General features: G+C 41.2%; 1 protein-coding gene across 4 annotated transcripts in view; it reads left to right on the top strand.

The window, feature by feature from the left end:
- Positions 1 to 20,735, top strand: part of Scm (Polycomb protein Scm) — a 181,766-nt gene that overhangs the window by 95,155 nt on the left and 65,876 nt on the right. For 3 of the 4 annotated variants that reach the window (XM_068366558.1, XM_068366560.1, XM_068366559.1), the window contains exons 6-10: positions 7,976 to 8,213; positions 9,902 to 10,087; positions 12,474 to 12,620; positions 13,815 to 15,008; positions 15,173 to 15,373. In XM_068366558.1, coding sequence (XP_068222659.1) covers positions 7,976 to 8,213; positions 9,902 to 10,087; positions 12,474 to 12,620; positions 13,815 to 15,008; positions 15,173 to 15,373 — 1,966 coding nt within the window. The remainder of the gene's footprint in view (positions 1 to 7,975; positions 8,214 to 9,901; positions 10,088 to 12,473; positions 12,621 to 13,814; positions 15,009 to 15,172; positions 15,374 to 20,735) is intronic. The other variant, XM_068366561.1, reaches the window with a different exon arrangement.

Below are 20,735 nucleotides of genomic sequence, written 5' to 3'. Positions count from 1 at the left end.
ACCAGACAAGGTGAGTGGATGATGTCGATAGACCTGCAGGACGCGTATTTTCACGTCCCAATTCACCCGAACTACAGGAAATATCTGAGGTTTGTACATCACGCAACAACTGTTCAGTTCAGAGCACTTTGTTTTGGACTAAGCACGGCTCCTTGCGTTTTCACACGAGTGGTATCGAACGTGGCTCTCTGGTTACATCTGGAAGGGGTACGAATTTCGATGTACCTGGAAGACTGGCTAATCAGAGCTAGGTTGCAAGGAAGGTGTCTGGAGGATCTACAAGTGACTACATCTACGTCCACTTCAGTTCCATCTGTCCAGATTTTGGACAAGAGACCAAGACCTAGAGACGTGGATTCCGATCCCTCTGGGAATCAGGAATCAGTTGAGTCAGTTGAGTTGGTGGGACGACCCCAACAAGCTACAAAAGGCTTCGAACTTCAACAGAAGAACCCCGACCTAGAGTTGTATTCATACGCATCAGACGTGGGGTGGGGTGCAACACTGGGGAAGGGCGAGATCTCGGGTCTATGGGAAGACCATCAGAAGAAATGGCGCACAAACGTGAAGGAATTGGTGGCCATTCATTTAGTGCTAATACACTTCCAGGAGGAGGTCCAAAACAAGTTAGTACAGGTCAACACAGATAACACCACAGCGTTGGCCTACATCAGGAAACAGGTAGGCACTCGTTCGGATTCCCTTTACGAGGCAGCAAAGATCTCCTGCTGTGGGCAAAAGCGAGCAATATAACTCTGATAACCCGCTTCATAGAGGGAGAGAAGAATGTCAGAGTGGATCATCTCACCAGAGGAAGACAGGTTCTCACGACAGAATGGACCCTACATCACGAGGTGTGCAGCAAACTTTGGAATCTGTGGGGAGAACTGTCAATAGACCTCTTTGCGACGCAGAGAACAAATAGGTTACTTGTTTACTGCTCTCCAATCCCAGACCAGGAAGCAGTGGCAGTGGACGCCTTCCTCATGGAGTGGGAAGGACTAGACACGTACGCCTTTCCCCCTCATTCAGGATCCTAGACCGAGTCATGAAGAAGTTCAGGGAGTCAAACAATGCCCGCATGACCCTGATAGCTCCGTTTTGGCCCATGAGACCCTGGATCACAGAAGTGATGAAGTGGCTAGTAGACACCCCCAGATTGTTACCTTGTTGGAATGATCTACAGTGAGCCCTCGTTTATCGCGGTAGATAGGTTCCAGACCCGACCGCGATAGGTGAAAATCCGCGAAGTATATGTATATTCAGACTTTTAAAACCTTCCCTTGTACGTAGTACTGTTAACAAACTACCCTTTAATGTACAGAACACTTAATGCATGTACTACAGTACCCTAAACTAAAACAGGCACAAATATTAAAGGCAATTTTATATCATGCGTTTCCTAAACACGCCGAAAAGCACGATAAAAAATGGCAACCAATGTTTTGTTTACTTTTATCTCTGATCATAATGAAGAAACAAACTCATTTACACACCTGTGTATAGGGTAGTTTTTGCATCGATTATATTGATTATTCAGTACAGTATGTTGATTTTGTTATTACCAATGTTTTACTTAATTTTTCTTAGGACTTCCAAATGAAATGTTTTTCTTTAGGACGCCGCCTGAAACGGCGCCGTCATAAAGTATGCTCAGTAAACAACCACGCTCAGTAAACAAACGAAGGCATTTAACGCGCATGATGAAAGTGATAAATCATGATATTACAGTAAAAGCTTTTAGAAAATATGTTATTACAAATATTATTTACCGTATCTATATAAAATCATACAGTACATACGTAGCAAAGCAGGAAAACAATTTCAGAGAGAGAGAGAGAGAGAGTGAGAGAGAGAGAGAGAGAGAGAGAGAGAGAGAGAGAGAGAGAGAGAGAGAGAGAGAGAGAGAGTGAGTGAGTGAGTGTGTGTGTGTGTGTGTGTGTGTGTGTGTTGTTTTACGTATGTAAATGTAAATTTTAAACAAAAAAATATGATAGGTTACAACATGTATATTCAGACTTTTAAAACCTTCCCTTTAACTTAATGCATACTAAACTAAAACAGGCACAAATATTAAAATGTTAGAATATTAAAGTAAAAAATAAAGATTGTTACTGTACTCACCACGAAAGAAATTGAAGAAAAACTTGAATGATAATGGCGATGAATTTGCTGCACAGTAGAAATGATGATGATGTCTTCTACTGTGCAGCCAATGATAGTATTGTACGTCTCTTCAGACGGAGGTGTCTTTTCCTGGGACACCTCTTCAACTTCTTCCTGGGACACTTTTTTTTGGGCTCTTTTTTTTGCGAGGCTGGAAGAACATTGTGATCGGAAGTTGCTGCCGTTGCTCCTTTTTTCGCTCGAAGAGCATCCTGTAGGGAGTCATGTCGTCATCGATCTTGTTGCAGAATTGCATAGACCGAACCATATCCTCGTCCCACTCTTGCGACATTTCTTTCAACTCCTTCGCATGGTTGCAGAGCTTGGCAAGCCGTTCTAATGTTAAGCCCGTTTCTTCGACATTTTCTTGGGTCTCTTCCTGCGTTTCACTGTCTTCTGCACTGGCCGATTTCGTCAGGTCTTCTAGGTCTGTGTCAGTTAGCGTCTGGGAATGGCAGTCCAACAACTCGTCGACGTCTTCAGTCGTCATGTCGCCAAACCCGTCACCTCCAATTATCGCAGCCAACTGCACAGATTTGCGTTTTGCAGAGTGTTGAATTTCAGACGGTGTAAATCCCTCGTCGTCGTAAACAATCTGGGGCCACAACTTCTTCCAGCTCGCATTAACGGTTGCAGGTTTCATTTCTTGCAGTGCCTTCTGAATGTTCTGCAGGCACGTGGCTATTGTGTACTTCTGCCATTACGCCTTCAAATTGAAATTTTCATCTTCATCTTCTTGGGCAGCATCCACACACGCAACGAGGTCCGCCAAGGTATTCTTCGTGTAGAGGGCCTTGAACGCCCTGATAACCCCCTGGTCCATCGGTTGAATTAATGACGTGGTGTTGGGTGGCAGGAACTCAACCTGAATGCCCTCATGCGACAGGTCAGTTGCGTGTCCACCAGCGTTATCCATAAGGAGAAGGATCTTGAATGACAAGCCCTTCTCTAAGAGATATTTACTGACTTGCGGGATAAAACACTGGTAGAACCAGTTGGAGGTCAGCATCTTCGTAATCCATGCTTTTTGATTATGCATCCAGTACACGGGAAGGAGATTCTTATTTTTATTTTTCAAAGTGCGAGGATTTTTCGACTTGTAAATAAGCCCTGGCTTTAGCAAAAATCCTGCAGCATTGCCACACATCACGAGGGTTACGCGATCTTTGAACGCTTTAAAGCCAGAGGCTTTGGCTTCTTTAAACAGGAAAGTTCGCGACGGCATTCTCTTCCAAAACAAGCCGGTCTCATCCATATTAAAGACTTGTTCCGGCTTGTATCCACCTTCAGCGATAATGTTCTTGAACGTCTCGTTCGCGTAAGTTTCAGCAGCGGCAGTGTCAGCGGAAGCAGCCTCGCCATGCAGGGAAACGCTTTTCAGGCCGAAGCGTTTCTGAAACTTCGCGAACCATCCTTTGCTGGCGGAAAAACGTTGTTTCTGAGGCTGGGAATCAGTGGATGTCCCTGGTTGAGGTTCATCTACATCATCTTCTTCAGCATGGTCGCCATCGTCGTCTTGAGGTTCCTTTGCCGCAAAGTTCTCATACAAGCTCAAAGCCTTGGTTCGGATGGTGTTCGTATCCAAGGCTATGTTCTTCTTCCGGCAGTCGGCAATCCACACTGCTAAAGCACCTTCCATGCGTACGATCGTTTTATTACGCGTGGTAACGACTTGCTTCGCTGATCTGATAAAGGTGATGGTAGCCGTCTTTCTAATGTTCGCCTCGTCCTTCTTGATGTAGCGAACGGTGGATTCGTTGACTCCAAAATGGCCCGCTGCGGCCGTGTAACTTCTGCCTTCTTTTAACATATCGAGAAGCGTCATCATCTTTCGGTGGCGTTTAGGCTCACTACCAGCCTTAGCAGAAGCAGAACGCTTGGGAGCCATTGTACAGTAGGGGTCAAACAGAAAGTTCAACAAAAAGTTCAACTTAAAACAGTCACGCACAGCACAGATTAAAGTTCACAATAACGTAGCAGCATCTACACGGCGAGAGAGTGGCAAACGAAGTGGCCGCGAAAAGATGCTGGAGGTTGGAGAAGCGGTCAAAACACCAATCACAGGCTAGATTACAAAACTTGGGTTCTGATTCGTCATCTATCAGCGCTTGAACCAATCACAATCCGTCTTATATGCTACGTAGTAGTTACCAATTCAAATACAAGGTACCCTACGTATACAGTACAGCTTTACGTACGCTATTTTACGCTTGTTTTGTTGTAGGATATGTACGCTTATTCGAGATGTGATTTTTGCAACAAAGAATATTATTGGATGCAGTACTACGTACGTATACATACAAAAGATTCATGGAAAAGATGCACATCCATTACATTTGTAGTACAGTAGTAGCCATCAGCAGCCTTACACCATTCTAATACGGTATGACTGCATCTGATTTGCCTTTCATGTTCAATTTAATTTTACTACGTACTGTATACGTACTGAATTATCGTATGATCACATTCTCTTTTCGTGTTTTATTTCTTTCTGTGCTTAATTATATGTCATATGTAATGCAATGAACCATCAGTAAGAGCAGATATTACTAATTACAGTATTAATGGAATTACAGGTAACGAAATATCGTATTTGGGGTCTTCATATATCGCGGTATTTTCTAAATTTCCGGAAAATCCGCGATATGTTTATATATATGGGGTATGAAAAAAATCCGCGAAGTGGTGAATCCGCGATGGTCGAACCGCGAAGTAGCGAGGGCTCACTGTACTCAGACAGCCACATATTGAGAGATACCATCAAAATCTCCTCGCTCTCAATCTAACTGCCTTTCGACTATCAAAAAAACTGGCAAGAGCAAAGGGCTTTTCGAGGGAAGCTGCAAGAGCAATCGCGAGAGCGAGGAGGACGTCCATAATCAAGGTGTACCAGTCAAAGTGGGACGTGTTCAGGCAATGGTGCAGAGTTAACAACATTTCCTCTTCCAGTACCTCTCTACTCAACTGGCAGATTTTCTGTTACACTTAAGAACCCAAGAGAAACTAGCAGTATCAACCATCAAGGGATACCGCAGCATACTAGCTTCCGGCTTCCGTCACAGAGATATTGACGTGTCGGTAGACAAGGATCTGTCGGACCTCATAAGGTCCTTTGAGACAGTTAAGAGGAAGGACAACCCTACCCCCTCTTGGAATTTGGATGTACAGTAGTCCTGATGTTTTTAACCTCGAGCAGGTTTGAACCTCTCGACAAGGCTTCGTGGAAGGATCTCACTAAGAAGACCCTATTCCTGGTTGCGTTGGCAACAGCCAAGAGGATAGGAGAATTGCAAGCCTTTAGCAAAATGTAGGCTTCAATGGAGAGAATGCCGTCTGCTCGCTGCAACTAGTTTTTCTTGCCAAGAACGAGAATCTTTCTCAGCCATGGCCCAGATTCTTTACCATACCAGGGTAAACTCATTTAGTAGGACAGGAAAAGGAGAGAGGCCTTTGTCCAGTGAGGGCCCTAAAAAATTTATCTGCAGAGGACCAAAAACATGAGAGAACAGGCAGACAACCTCTGGTGCTCAGTGAAGAAACCTTCGTTAACCTTGTCAAAGAATGCACTGGTGTTCCTTATCAAGGATTTAATAAGGGAAGGTCACCAGAACTGTGATGGGAAAAGCTTCCCAATCCTCAAAGTCAAAGCACACAATGTAAGAGCTGTGGCAACTTCGATGGCTTATAGACACAACAAGTCTATGAAATCGATTTTGGAAGCGAGATTCTGGTAAAGCAAATCAATCTTCGCAGATTGTTACCTAAAGAGGTACAGACCCAATATGAGGATTGTTTTCCACTGGGTCCGTACGTTGCCTCCGGCGCCGTACCTGGAGAAGGTACTACTGCCTCTAACCTATAACCTTGTTTATCCCCATCCTTTTTCTTGAACTTGATCTCACAGGTTGTCTGTGAAGGTTGTTGCAACCTTCCACGGCCTGGGGTGCAAGTCTAAGTTAGGTTTTATGAAGTGTGTTTTTAGTGTGTTTGTGGGTCAGGTGGTCAGCTCATTGTCCATGGCTATGCCAGGATAGCAAGGGTGGTGGTCTAGTCATGTTAAGGTTGAGGACCGTGTGACAGCCCCACAGAGACTTTCTACAGCCCCCTGGGTGGATCGCTGAGTCTCTCAAGGAATGCAGGCAAATGGGGCAGGAAAACTATGAAGCCAGCTTCCTTATCATGTAGGAACCAGATTATTGGTACAGCTGATTTGTAGAGATTAATAATTATACGAATTCCCGACAGTGTTGCTGTTTTTTACCCACCACCAATGGTGTCAATTAGCTATATATATGCAACTACCACGGAAGTTAGATATTTAAAAATGGTATTTTCATTTTAAAATAAATTTTTAAATATACTTACCTGGTAGTTACATAAAAGGTCCCTCCCTCCTCCCCTCTGAAAACAGGGGGATGGAATATCTGAGGACAAATGGGAATGGTTCCAGGTACCTGGATAGAGGGAGCACAGGTATGATCACCTGGCCACCTATCGGCGATTGCCGCGAATTTTGAATTTCTGCCGTGCGCACGACGAATTGACGGGATAAAGCTATATATATGTAACTACCAGGTAAGTATATTTAAAAATTTATTTTAAAATGAAAATACATTTTTTATTTTATTAATTGGTAAGCCTTGTCTTTATTTTATTATTTGGTAAGCCCTGTTTCATTTTATTAATTGTTAAGCCCTGTTTTTATTTTATTAAATGGTAAGCCCTGTTTTTATTTTATTAATTGGTAAACCCTGTCTTTATTTTATTATTTGGTAAGCCCCTGTTTCATTTTATTAATTGGTAAGCCACATTATTATTATTATTGTTATTATTATTAAATGCTAAGCTACAACCCTAGTTGGAAAAGCAGGATGCTATAAGCCCAGGGGCTCCAACAGGGAAAATAGCCCAGTGAAGAGAGGAAAAAGGGTATATTGAAGATAGAGTGTTTTAAAATGCTTTTCATTGACTCTGGGTGTGGGCCCGAATGAGAATGTCATTGACATATTGCAAGTCAACCAATTGGGGTGTGGGTGTATAATCTGATGGTAAACAGGCTATCATATTTTGGAGAGACCAAGGCCCTTCTGAAGGTGGATGAGAGTTTGTTTTTATGGCAAATTTAAATATATCTTTGGTATATATACATGATAATGAAATTTGGATTAATTCCATTACTCTAGCATTTATCAAAATAAGGATGTTAATTCTTAATTTTTTCATGTTGGATTTTGGAGATCTTTATCTGAATATTTAATCTCGCAAAGATCAAGTGTCCCTACGTTCTTTTCCTTCAGGAATGCAGCACTCTTGGATAATGATGCATTACTTTATTTTAATTGGTGGTATGTTGTTGATATATCAAATCACTGACTTCACCACAAGGCTACAATTGGAAGGGAGGGTGGTTGTTATGACAAAGGTCTTCTTCTTTTCAGGTCAGAGACTTTGGTTTATATTTATTTATGACAGAAAGACTTTCCACTTAATTAGTATTTCTTATGAATTGATGATGATGTAGTTAAATAAATCAAAATTTTTCAAAATTCAGTTCTTTGATACGTACCCTACATTTTACCGGAATTTATTTCTTTGTTGGCCTTCATTTCTTTTAATGAATCTTGAAAACATATAGAATGACTCGACTATCACTAGGGCACTGATGGTCCTAGATGCAGCCCAGTCAGGTGAACAGGTTCTATAGGAGTGTCTGTTCGAATTCTCAACTGCAGTACAGTATTGGGAATTGTAGATTAAGGTTTTAATAGATAAAAGATAAATTTGAAAATAATTACCTTTTTTTTTTCAGCATAAGGTTCCACCAAAGAATGAATTCAGAATTGGTATGAAACTTGAAGCCTTAGACCCTAGGAACCTTACCTCTACATGTATAGCTACAATCGTTGGTACTCTAGGTCCAAGATTACGGCTCCGCCTTGATGGTTCAGATAACAAAAATGACTTTTGGCGTTTAGTTGATACAAATAATGAAATTCATCCTGTTGGCAACTGTGAAGGACGAGGAGGAATGCTACAACCTCCATTAGGTAACTTTTATTTTTTCATTATGTGACTAATCCTACGTACTGTATATCTTCTTGGATACAGGTGTGTGCAAATATTTCCTTTGTACATGAATAAAACATTGATTTAATCTACCTTTAAGAATTAAATTGTGCTTATTTAGTATTCTTTGCCTGGTCCCATAGTAGCTCTTTCAGTATTGGTCACATGCTGCTGCTTTTTACCGAGTCTGAAAACTTTAAATCAATTAATCAATCACATTGAAAAAATATCATGAAGTTGTTCATGATAAGATTTTCATCAGTTGTATTTTTTTTTTTAATTGAAACAAACTTTGTAAAGAATATAAAAGCTGAAAGGAACATATTAAAGCCAGCACATTTATCAAATTTCATGACATAATATAAAATTTATTTCCAAATATTAAGACTAAATCTATTTGTTTATACATTTGGATAGCTGGATAAATTACTATTAGATGCCATTTCTAAATAAATGGATTAGAAAATTTTAAACTTCTGAAGATTATGAAAGTGTGTATGAGAGTGCACCCGTAAACAAGAGTTTATACTTGTTTACTCATGGCATGTGTGTACAAAAGTGCTTGAGGATATTTTGGGACAAGATTAAACAGAAAAATTTGATACAGGAATGAAGTAATTTGGAAGTGGTGTTACTTCCTTCTAGTTGTAATTACTCTGTCCTAACAGATTTGTACTTATTGTAGACATACTGCACACTACACAAAGGATGCCTTAAAGGAATATATTTTTAGATTATTCAAAATTTATTTTATACAAGGTTGAATTCAATTTCATGCCATCTGAATTGTAGATGGCGAGAAGAGGATTTTATGTCATTGCAATTTGATACTTTAAACTGTGATGTTAAACTTCTTGATATTTATTAATTGTTAATTTACTGATTAGAATTGTAATTTAGTGAAAGATTAAAAAAAAACAGTCAGTGGCTAGGTTAAGTAAAATTTGGAAATCAAATCACCTGAAATTACATATAAAAATGAGACTATATATGAGTTAAGTGAGATCTGTGTTACTGTAAAGACATTAGTTGTGGTATGGCAATGAAACTATCTCCAATAGATTTAGCATATTTGAGAACAAAACCCTCAGAAAAATATTGGGAGTTAAATGGCAAGACAAAACAGGATTAGAAATGAAACTATGAGAGAATATTTGAGTGCCAAATGTGGATGAGATCATGGTAAGGGGTAGATAGAGATGGTTTGGGCATGCTCTTTGCACTCCCCAGGAGAGATTAGTTCACCAAATGTTTAACTCGGCTCCTTAAGTTGCTAGAAGAGTTGGAAGACCCAGGCCTACATGGCTGAGAACTGTGAAGAGTGAGTTGGGAGATGATGAGTGGAAAATATTGAGTTGAAAGCTCAAGATAGAGATGACTGGCAAAATTTAGTAGGAGATGATGATGATGATGATGAATGCTTGATTTCAAGAAGGAAAATTTTGTCTACTTTTATGATTATTGACAAAGTGCATAAGAGAAAGTAGACCACGAAAATAAGTTAACTCTTATCTAAGATCAGGTATTTGTAAAACTTAGTCTTTTATAATATTTTGTACTAATAAATTAAAAGTTAAAATTTCTGGGAGTTACACCATGCGGCAAATATCCTTAGGTGTAACTCATGGAATTTAGGTAGAAAATAGCAATCAAAGAGATTTTCTTTCAGGTTTTCGCATGAATGCTTCTTCGTGGCCAATGTTCCTTTTGAAAACGTTACATAATGCAGAGGTTGCTCCAGCACACATATTTCGTACAGAGCCGCCAGCCCCTCCCAAGAATTTCTTTGAAGTTGGAATGAAATTAGAAGCAGTGGACAAGAAAAACCCTCAGCTGATATGTGCAGCTACTGTTGGTAAGATGGATATGATAAAAATGTTGGTCCTAAATCATTCTATATAATCTTGATAATTTATTCTTGATCATACCTTTAAACAAATAATGTCAGACACTCTTAAGTAGTTATAATTTGTAAACTAGTAATACATCACCTAACAAGTCGGTTCATTTTAAGCCTGTAAATGAGTTTTCCGTCATTATCCTTTTTTCTTATAGTACTTTTCATCATAAGTTATTCCTTAACTTTTGAGAATTAGCAGTTATTTATGAAATACAATGCATTTGCATATCGATTCATTTATAATAGCAAGTTCATTCTACTCCATAATAAAAAACGTCTTGCCAACCGTCGGTGCATCAGGTCTGATTCCTAAGTACCCCTAGGTGGAGAAATGATAATATTTTCTCTGGTGTTCCAATCATATGTGCAACTTTGTTTCTCTTGTTAATTATCTATGTGCCCATATCCACTTTGATTATCTTTTTGCTATTGGTCTGTTGATTAATGATCAAATCTTCATTATAGTTTGATCTTATTTACTGTACTTTATATTTGCTCAATAAGTAGCAGGCATAATGATATATGATGTGTATTTAGTAAGTTTTCTTGTTTTGAATGATTTTCTAAATGTTGGGGGTTAGTCTGTAAGGTTTATGCCTTACAAAGTTAGTTTCTTGTAATTTGATATTACTGGTTTTTTTTTTTTTTTTTTTTTTTTTTTTTTTTCTCTTTTTTATACTTAGCCTTGTATTTACCAATATAGTTACAGTGTGTATCAATTGTTGCTTAGTTTAGATGATTATACAGTATCAAAATTACTCTTATTTCAGTCATTGTTTATTTTACTAGTTTTAGTATCCTTTGTTTTCTTATTTGATTATATTTTTATTGCATTATTTTGATAAAAGGCCACTATGTAGGTGGATTGGTATCCATGGTAAAGTGCTTCAGTTTCTTTTCCAGCATGAAAAAGGATTACCCTTTTAATGTGGCAGTGGTGCTAGTCTTTCTTAGTGTTTGAGAGTTGTAAGACTGGTTTCAATCTCAGTAAGTGTTTTGCAGTTTTAGAAGTCAGCATCAGCTTACTTAAGTATTGGAGGAAGAAAATTTGACTGACATTCATTAATTCATAGTGGTCCAAAAAGTGATCCCCACACAATTAACCAGTAAAACCAAAAAATAAGAAGTAATTACAAACCACCATATAACAAATATGGTATTCTTCTTTTGCAATCAATAATGCTAGACTTCTGTGAGGTGTAGGACTACCACAATAGTGCCTTACTTTGCTCTCAACAGCAAATAAAAGCTTCAATATGATAAACCCCGAGTATACCAGATTCACTACGTAGCAGCCAAGCTGAGCAGATTTAGCAAGACCTTGTTAGTTGAAAATATGTATATTTTTGTACCTTTAATCTCTAGGTGTGCTTTTAAGATTGGTAATGAAATTAATTGTGGATTATAAACCCTATTTTGGAAAAAGTATAACTTCTAGCCAGGAAACTGTAGACATCAGCGATAGGTTGAAAATGCCTTCGATATTGGAGTTGTGGATTGATCCATCTTGTTTGTGAGGAGTTCAATAAAAGTAGTGACTTTGCAATATCAAATGGGGAAATCAATTGCGGCGTATATCTGCAAGGATGAGTAGTCAGATCAAATTTATAGATTATTCAATACAAGAGCCCTGACATTGTTATTTGCGAATGATATCCTAAACAGGGTTTTTTTCATGTTGGGTTACATGGTACAGGCAATACAAACCTCCAGAGGTTTATGCTCATCGGGACACCATGTATTTTAAGGGTAATTCAGGTTGGTAAGTATTTTCAGAAAAAAGGTAAAATTAAAATTCCACATTTAAATAGTGTAATATATGGTATAGGTATATTTTATTGTCTAGCACTCCTTATAAGAACTTGGGCCTTTCCAGCAATCACTAAAACACACTGCTTGCTAAGTAGAAGTGTCTGGTGCCCATTATTACTATACATGGAGTTTCATTTTGGCTGATGAATTCGTATAGAAAATTAATTATTGGAAATATTAGATTTTTAAGTTTCAATATTTCTATACTTTTTATTGTCTTCATGTTCTATTTCTAACTTGTCATCATCTCAGATTGCAGCACTTGGTTTTAATAGGCAGGCCTCATGTTATGTAATAGTATAATCATCTTAAGTTAGTATGACTTCCACCATCTCTACTGCTGTTATAAACTTCTCTGTAGATGTGTAATATTGCATCAGGAACTTTGTGTTTAGGTTCTTGCAGAATATCATTATGACTTCCTTTGTTTATTGTTGTAAACAGTAATGTAAATTTGTAATTTTCTTTGCGAGAAATAGGGATTAGTCTTAAAAGTTTTACTGGTACTGATGATGGTGTTCGTTTTCAGGAGCCGTAAATGGGGACATGATTCACGTAACGTTTGATGGTTGGAGAGGAGCTTTTGATTACTGGTGTCGGTATGATTCACGAGATATATTCCCTGTTGGCTGGTGTGCTATGTCTGGTCATCCTTTACAACCCCCTGGACAAATGTGTAAGTATTTTTCTTCATTTGTCTGTCTGTTGATTTTATTATACATTCATTTGTTGGTTTCATGCACTTTTGTAGTAGACATTTGTAGTATACTGTAGAGGATTATTGTTAGGAATTATTGTAGTAAGACTTTTGAGTCTAATTCCTAGATTCGAGGATTCACCGGCTTTGTACATAGATGAAAGTTGAAAATTGAAGCAAGTTAAAGTTAAGAAACTTGGTCAGCTGGGTGTGAGAAGTGGGAAAAGAAAAAAAGTTGAAAGCAATACTTATCTATCTCAGTGATGTGTGCAAGGCATTCTTTAAACCTTACTTTCCTTTAGGGATTGTAGACTGGGAAATAAGCTGTATGAATGGAAGAAGAAAAGGAGCAAGATTAAAATTGCACATTTTGATGGGTTACACCACATCACAGCCAGGAAATCAGACATCATCATAAGTAAAGCAATTGAAGAACTGTGAATGCAAGAAGGACTAAGCATATGTCCAGATTTTGGTTTGAAACCTCTTTAATTATATTCAGTCACTGGCATACACAATAGCTTTGCAAAAGGGTTTTCATATTGGAAACATACAATCCTAAAATTTGGTTAATTACCAACAATCTCGTCATGCCAGGTGGCATACAAGGCTATAGGAACTGGGCTTTGTCCTTGAATACCGTCTATTCATTTGAAATATATCCTCAGAAGGTTTTGTATTTCTCATTTACCCCAAGTACCCTTAACATAGCAATTGAACTACTCTTATATTTGTGATTGCCTGCTTATCACTACACAATATTGATTTTTTCCCCACCACAGAGCCCCTTTGAAATTATGCCTGAAACATCGTCTTTCATGCTTTCACTTCTGCATATGAGAGGCCAGCAAAAATTTTACCATAGTGATACAAACTGGTTTAAATTCAGTACTGCAGTTCACATACAGCATCTGTCTTTCATGAAATATTGATTCAGCAGATGAAATATGCACTATATTTTGGCAATATTTGAAAAATTGAGGTTTATGTAAAATACAGATTTGTATTTCACAAAAACCAGGAATCTTTTAAAATGAATTATAGTTCTTCAAAGAATTTCATGTCAAGAGCAGTATGTTCTTTGAAATATTTTAGATTTACTACTGGATTTAGGCTTAAGGGCATGCTTATTTTATCAAAATATAAATCACTAAATTGAAACTATCTCTCCAGTTTCTACATACTGGCAAATCGTTATTTCAGGGGGACCTCCAAGTAGTCGTTATAAAGCAAGGGTCTTGAATGTGCCACCACAAATGGCCAGTGCAAAATCACCTGAAGTGGTTCCAGCTAAAAGTACTGCTTCCACTTCTCCTTCACCTATCAAGTCAGGCAGTAGAGCAAGACCACGGTCGTCTTCGCCGCCAACTGTAGTACCATCATCACCCCCGGTCAGTCCTACACCACCTCCACCTCCTCCTGCTCCTGTTGCTGCTCCTGTTCCCCTTCCTCCTCCACAAGATATACCTGATAAGTCTTCATCATCTTTATCATCGTCACCATCACCGTCATTATCTCCATTGTCATCATCATCTTCATTATCTTCATTAACAGCAGCTACAACTATAACAACAAAAACAACAACAACAGCAACAATGATAGCATCCTCATCTGGGACAACTAAACAAATGTCTCTGCCAGTAAAGTCATCTTTCAATAAAACAACTGTATCCATGTCATCATCATCATCTACAGTATCCACACCCTCCCCATCATCTGTGCCATCACCCTCGTTGTCAGAGAAACCATCCCCTTCAACCGTAAGTAAACCAATATCAGCATCTACTAATAAATCTCCCACGGTCTTCAATAAACCTTCTGTATCGTCTTCATTACCATTGAAATCACTACCATCATCAACACCAACATCATCATCACCATCTTCAACTAAACCATCTTCATTCCCTCCCAAGTCTGTGACATCCGTGGCATCATCCTCATCAATTGCATCTTCACAAAAGGTGACAGTACCATCATCAACAAAAGTAGCCTCAGTATCTTCTAAGCCTGTTTCAGCATCATCGGTATCTCCTGCCATGTCATTACCAATATCATCAACATCGTCTGTGTCACATAAAGCCACTATTGGAACTATGGGATCTGTTTCTGCAGTAGCATCCAGTAGTAGTCAATATAACACACCAGCCATTGTTACCAACACTACATCTACTGCTACCATATCATCTACCCTTCAGACAACACCTTGTTCTTCAACACCTAGATCTTCAGACCCATCAACTTCAGTATCATCGTCAGAGAAGCCAGTGACAGGTTCAAGTGGCATTTCCAAAGTGCCTATGCCCACTCAGCAGAAGTGTATTGTAACTGAGCCAGACACATCAAGTGTTCACAAATTGAATGCGTCAGGTGAGATTGATTCACATCTGTGCAAGTATTTGCAAAGCCTTCTCTGACAGTACATTTATAACTGAAATCTAAGATGGGATGAACTGTGAGTTTCACTGTTTCACAATTTGTTTTAATCATTGCACTTTACCCATGCTAACATGTATTTTGTTTGTTCTACATAGTTGTTGTTCATGTCAACCATGGTTGCACCTGTGGACCATATTTAGATGCTGGTAGAGTGGCAGAACTGCCTCTGCAGTTTGGACCAGGAAGCCTCAACCGTGTGGTGAGGGAAAGTATCCAGGCTCTTATTGATGCTGCTCCAGACCCAAGAGCAGTATCTGCTTTACTACCTCAGGGTAATGGCAAAGTCATTATTAAAGGTAAGTGATCTTATTTTACTTTATTGGAAAGTTAGCTGCTGTGTTGTTGTTTTAGGAAATTAGAAATACAGTATTTGTAAGAATTAGAAATGAACCATGTTTGCTAAATTATGTTGTCATGGTCATGAAAGCCTTGGGGATTTTATGTTTAATGCACGGAAGCAATGTATGGAGGGTTTTGAATTGTAAAGATACAGTATGTAATGTTTTTCAATATTAATCTTACCCGATAATCATGTAGCTGTCAACTCTGTTGCCGACAGAAATCTACGGTCGGGATACGCCAGCGATCGCTATACAGGTGGGGGTGTACACAACAGCGCCATCTGTGGTCAGGTACTCCAGTACTTCTTGTCAACACCACCTCAATTTTTCCTCTGTCGTGCCTCCGGCTAGACCTACATGGATACGCTGTTGATTCTGGAGTTATTGTTCACGATTTGGTGATGTATTTGCTCTAGAGTTTAGCCTTCGCTATTCAGGAAGCTTTATCATTAGCTTAGCAAGTTTTTTGGAATTAATTTGATTTAATTTTGGTGACGAAGAGAGTATGAACTCTCTTTCACTTTTAAATGGCCGACCCTTCCCTTAGACGGAAGTGTTGGTGTCGAAGAGAGTATAGACTCTCTTTCTTAATTTTGCTTAACAAAGTTATAGATTTATTTTATATCTCTCCACCTTTTATAGGCCTCTTCGATTAACTTCCTTTTATTATAAACTTATTAAAATTAATTTTTATGTTTTGTTTATATGCGACCTTTCCTAATAGTAGGCGGTCTTTTCTTGGAACCGAAGTTAATTAACATTGAGCCCGTCATTTCGTTTTTACCTGTTAACATTTTATGCTATTTTAATGTTTTTGAAAGAATTTCTTTGATAGTCTCGTACTGTTTTCAAAGTTGAACTAACGTTTTGTTTTGTCTCTGCAGTTGTTGACGTTCAGAACGTTCAACTTGCGCTCTATCGTTACGATAGAGAGAGAGTATTCACGGTTTCACGTTGCAGTAAGAGTAAACCGATTCTAGCGTTTTGTTCATTCTTTCTTAGCTTAAATGGTTTTAATTCTAATAAAGGAACTTTTTATTTGGGAAATCTTTCAGTTTTTTTCCTTTAACAATAATATGTTTTAACGATATAATTGGGCTCATCTCTCAGGTTCTAAGTCAAAAGAGAGAGAGAGAGAGATAGAGACGGAGGGAGAGAGAGGAGGGTAAACGTTTCGTTCATGCGGGTAACGTTGTTATCGTTTTTGCTCTTCTCCCTAGTCTCTTTAGGGGAAGAAGGTAAACGTTTCTAGAGTTTTATTCTTGTTCCCAGGCTTTATGCGGTGAGAGATTTTAAACGTAGTTTATTTGATCTAGTGTTTAGTCTCTTTTCCAGCCACTGAATTATTTATCTTTCATTATGTTTTTCTGTTACATTGTAATACTGTTTTCGCAATTACTAACTTTTAATGAAGGATAGAATTGCGTGTTTCAGGTACAAACCACTTAAAGTTTCGAGTTCAGTGAAATAAGTGCAAACAGAAAATCAAAAGTGATAAAGTGATAAGCGCAAAGTGTTACAGTGTTGCGTTCGAGGGTTCGTCTGTTCGTGCCAGTTGTTCGCCTAGTCTGGGACCTCTTACAAGCTCCCAAGCCCAGGGGAGAAGTAACGTCGAAGGACTTATGGGTTCATCAGGCCTTGATCGACGAACAGACGTTTCCCTCCGTGGTTTCGGGTGTAACCAACTCACGTAGCCGACGTGATCACCCCACCCACACAAAGACGAGAGAGCCCATTTATTCCTCGTCTGCGGAAGAGGTTTCTCGCAGAAACCATGGACCAAATCTTGCAGCTTTTAAGTGCAAGTCGGTCCCTTCCGCGCAAGTCCAACTCCTAGGCGTAGCCATTAGCACTGGGTCAGTTCGGACTTGCTGCAGTACGACAACTGCACACCTCCCAGAGAGGCAAGGTGGTACCGCAACAGGCAGTAACTCCGTCTGTTGCCGCACCAGCTGTTTTAGACCCTCAGTCTCAACGGACAGTAGCTCCGTTTGTTGTTGTCTTTCATAGACCCTAGTGGTCTATGCTGCAGACAATGCAGTCTCAGCTTGCGGTTTTGATGCAGGAGTTTCAGGCAGAGAAGGTTAGCACACCTCCTCCTGCGAGCGCTCCTCCACCTCTGCGCAGTCCACCCTGCCAGACGTATGATGTTGAGGCTCCTTGAGGCAGGAGCCTCTTGCTATGCGGCAACCTCCTCAACCCTTGAGACAGGAGCCTCATGCGTTGCGGCAACCTTCTCCACCCATGAGGCAGGAGCCTCATGCGTTGCGGCAACCTCCTCCACCCATGAGGCAGCAGCCTCATGCTATGCGGCAACCTCCTCTACCCATGAGGCAGGAGCCTCATGCTATGAGGAGCCTCATGCTATGCGGCATCCTCCTCAACCCATGAGGCAGGAGCCTCATGCTATGCGGCAACCTCCTCTACCCATGAGGCAGGAGCCTCATGCTATGCGGCATCCTCCTCAAACCATGAGGCAGGAGCCTCATGCTATGCGGCATCCTCCTCAACCCATGAGGCAGGAGCCTCATGCTATGAGGAGCCTCATGCTTTGCGGCATCCTCCTCAACCCATGAGGCAGGGACCTCATGCTATGAGGAGCCTCATGCTATGCGGCATCCTCCTCAACCCATGAGGCAGGAGCCTCATGCTATGCGGCAACCTCCTCTACCCATGAGGCAGGAGCCTCATGCTATGCGGCATCCTCCTCAACCCATGAGGCAGGAGCCTCATGCTATGCGGCATCCTCCTCAACCCATGAGGCAGGAGCCTCATGCTATGCGGCATCCTCCTCAAACCATGAGGCAGGAGCCTCATGCTATGCGGCAACCGCCTCAACCCATGAGGCAGGAGCCTCATACTATGCGGCATCCTCCTCAACGCATGCGGCATGAGCCTCATCCCTTGCAGCATGAGCCTCATCCCATGCAGCATGAGCCTCATACCATGCAGCATGAGCCTCATCCCATGCAGCATGAGCCTCATCCCATGCAGCATAAGCCGCACGCCATGCAACATGCTCTGCTTACCTTACAGCATGCTCTACATACAGCATGCTCTGCATACAGCATGCTCTGCATACAGCATGCTCTGCATACCTTACCGCATGCTCCTCAGTCACACATCTTTGGTTGTTGCCAACTCACAAGACTGTCAAGCAGTTTCATAACGTTGCCTTCTGGTCTGCTGCTTTTGCACCAGTGAAACCCTCACTGAGAGAACTTAGCTTTTCTCGGATATGGTTCCTGTAGATGAGAAAGTGCTACTCTCCCTCCTTCTGATATTCCCTTGAGGACTCTGTCATTTGGAGAGGAGCATTTAGCTGCTTAGCCTCCTATGGACTTTTATTTAAGCATAACATGCTTCCAGGGAGGGTAATGGTTCCACTTCAGTCGCTAACCCCGTCTGTTACCACACCTGCTCCCATAGACCTTGAGCTTTGTTGCAAGACATGCAGTCCAAGCTTAGTCCTTGTTAGAGGATTTTTTGTTTACGGAGTCAGTGTGTCACTGGGAAGACGTTCAACAACCAGCAGAAGTGACTTGTTGTGACGCAGTGCGGCAACCTCAGCAACCCGATAAGGAGTTGTCTGTACGACCCAGACAGTCTAGACAGTTTCGGGTTGTCGCTGTACTTCCTCGCTTCCCCATGGTTGACAGTTCACAGACTGTGCAGCAGTACCATGATCTTGTGTCCGGCTCCGTCAGACGACTGGCTTTTAAGAGCTCCCACAAGTCGTCGCTGTCTGGAGATTCTCAGATGGACTATGGATCTGACCAAGGAACTGGGCCTCCTGGTCAATTTTGAGGAGTCCCAGCTCGTCCCATCCCAGACCATTGTCTACCTGGGTATGGATCTTCAGAGTCGAGCTTTTCGGGCTTTTCCGTCGGCCCCAAGGATCTACCAAGCCCTAGAATGCATCCAGAGCATGCTGAGAAGGAACCGATGCTCAGTCAGGTAGTGGATGAGTCTAACAGGGACACTTTCATCGCTGGCCCTGTTCATCGAGTTAGGGAGACGCCACCTCCGCCCCCTTCAGTATCATCTAGCTGCTCACTGGATAAAGGACATGACGCTAGAGACGGTCTCAGTTCCTGTTTCCGAAGAGAGGAGGTCTACTCTCACGTGGTGAAAGAACAGCTTTCTTCTCAAGGAAGTCTACCTTTGGCTGTTCAGAAACCCGACCGCCGTCTCTTCTCTGACGCATCAGACACGGGCTGGGGTGCGACTTTGGACGGATAGAAATGCTCGGGAACATGGAATCAGGAGCAAAGGACACTTCACATCAATTGCAAGGAGCTGTTGGCGGTTCATCTGGCCTTGATAAACTTCAAGTCCCTCCAGCTTAACAAGGTGGTGGAGGTGGACTCTGACAACACCACAGCCTTGGCTTACATCTCCAAGCAGGGAGGGACTCATTCGTGGAAGTTGTTCTAGATCGCAAGGGACCTCCTCATCTGGTCAAAAGATCGAAAGCTCACGCTGGTAACGAGGTTCATTCAGGGCGATATGAATGTCATGGCAGATCGCCTCAGCCGGAAGGGTCAGGTCATCCCCACAGAGTGGACCCTTCACAAGAATGTTTGCAGCAGACTTTGGGCCCTGTGGGGTCATCCAACCATAGATCTGTTCGCTACCTCGATAACCTAGAGGCTCCCGTTGTATTGTTCTCCGATTCCAGACCCAGCAGCAGTTCACGTGGATGCTTTTCTGCTGGATTGGTCCCATCTCGACCTGTATGCATTCCCGCCGTTCAAGATTGTCAACAGGGTACTTCAGAAGTTCGCCTCTCGCAAAGGGACACGGCTGACGTTGGTTGGCTCCGCTCTGGCCTGCGAGAGAATGGTTCATAGAGGTACTGCAATGGCTGGTCGACATTCCCAGGACTCTTCCTCTAGGAGTGGACCTTCTACGTCTACCTCACGTAAAGAAGGTACACCCAAACCTCCACGCTCTTCGTATGACTGCCTTCAGACTTTCGAAAGACTCTCAAGAGCTAGGGGCTTTTCGAAGGAGGCAGCCAGAGCGATTGCCAGAGCAAGGAGGACATCCACTCTCAGAGTCTATCAGTCTAAAGGGGAAGTCTTCCGAAGCTGGTACAAGGCCAATGCAGTTTCCTCAACCAGTACCACTGTAACCCAGATTGCTGACTTCCTGTTACATCTAAGGAACGTAAGATCCCTTTCAGCTCCTACGATCAAGGGTTACAGAAGTATGTTGGCAGCGGTTTTCCGCCACAGAGGCTTGGATCTTTCCACCAACAAAGATCTACAGGACCTCCTTAGGTCTTTTGAGACCTCAAAGGAACGTCGGTTGT

The sequence above is a fragment of the Palaemon carinicauda genome, chromosome 44 (genome assembly GCF_036898095.1).
Source record: "Palaemon carinicauda isolate YSFRI2023 chromosome 44, ASM3689809v2, whole genome shotgun sequence".
Classification (NCBI taxonomy): domain Eukaryota; kingdom Metazoa; phylum Arthropoda; class Malacostraca; order Decapoda; family Palaemonidae; genus Palaemon; species Palaemon carinicauda.
This window is presented reverse-complemented; position numbering and strand designations above follow the sequence as displayed.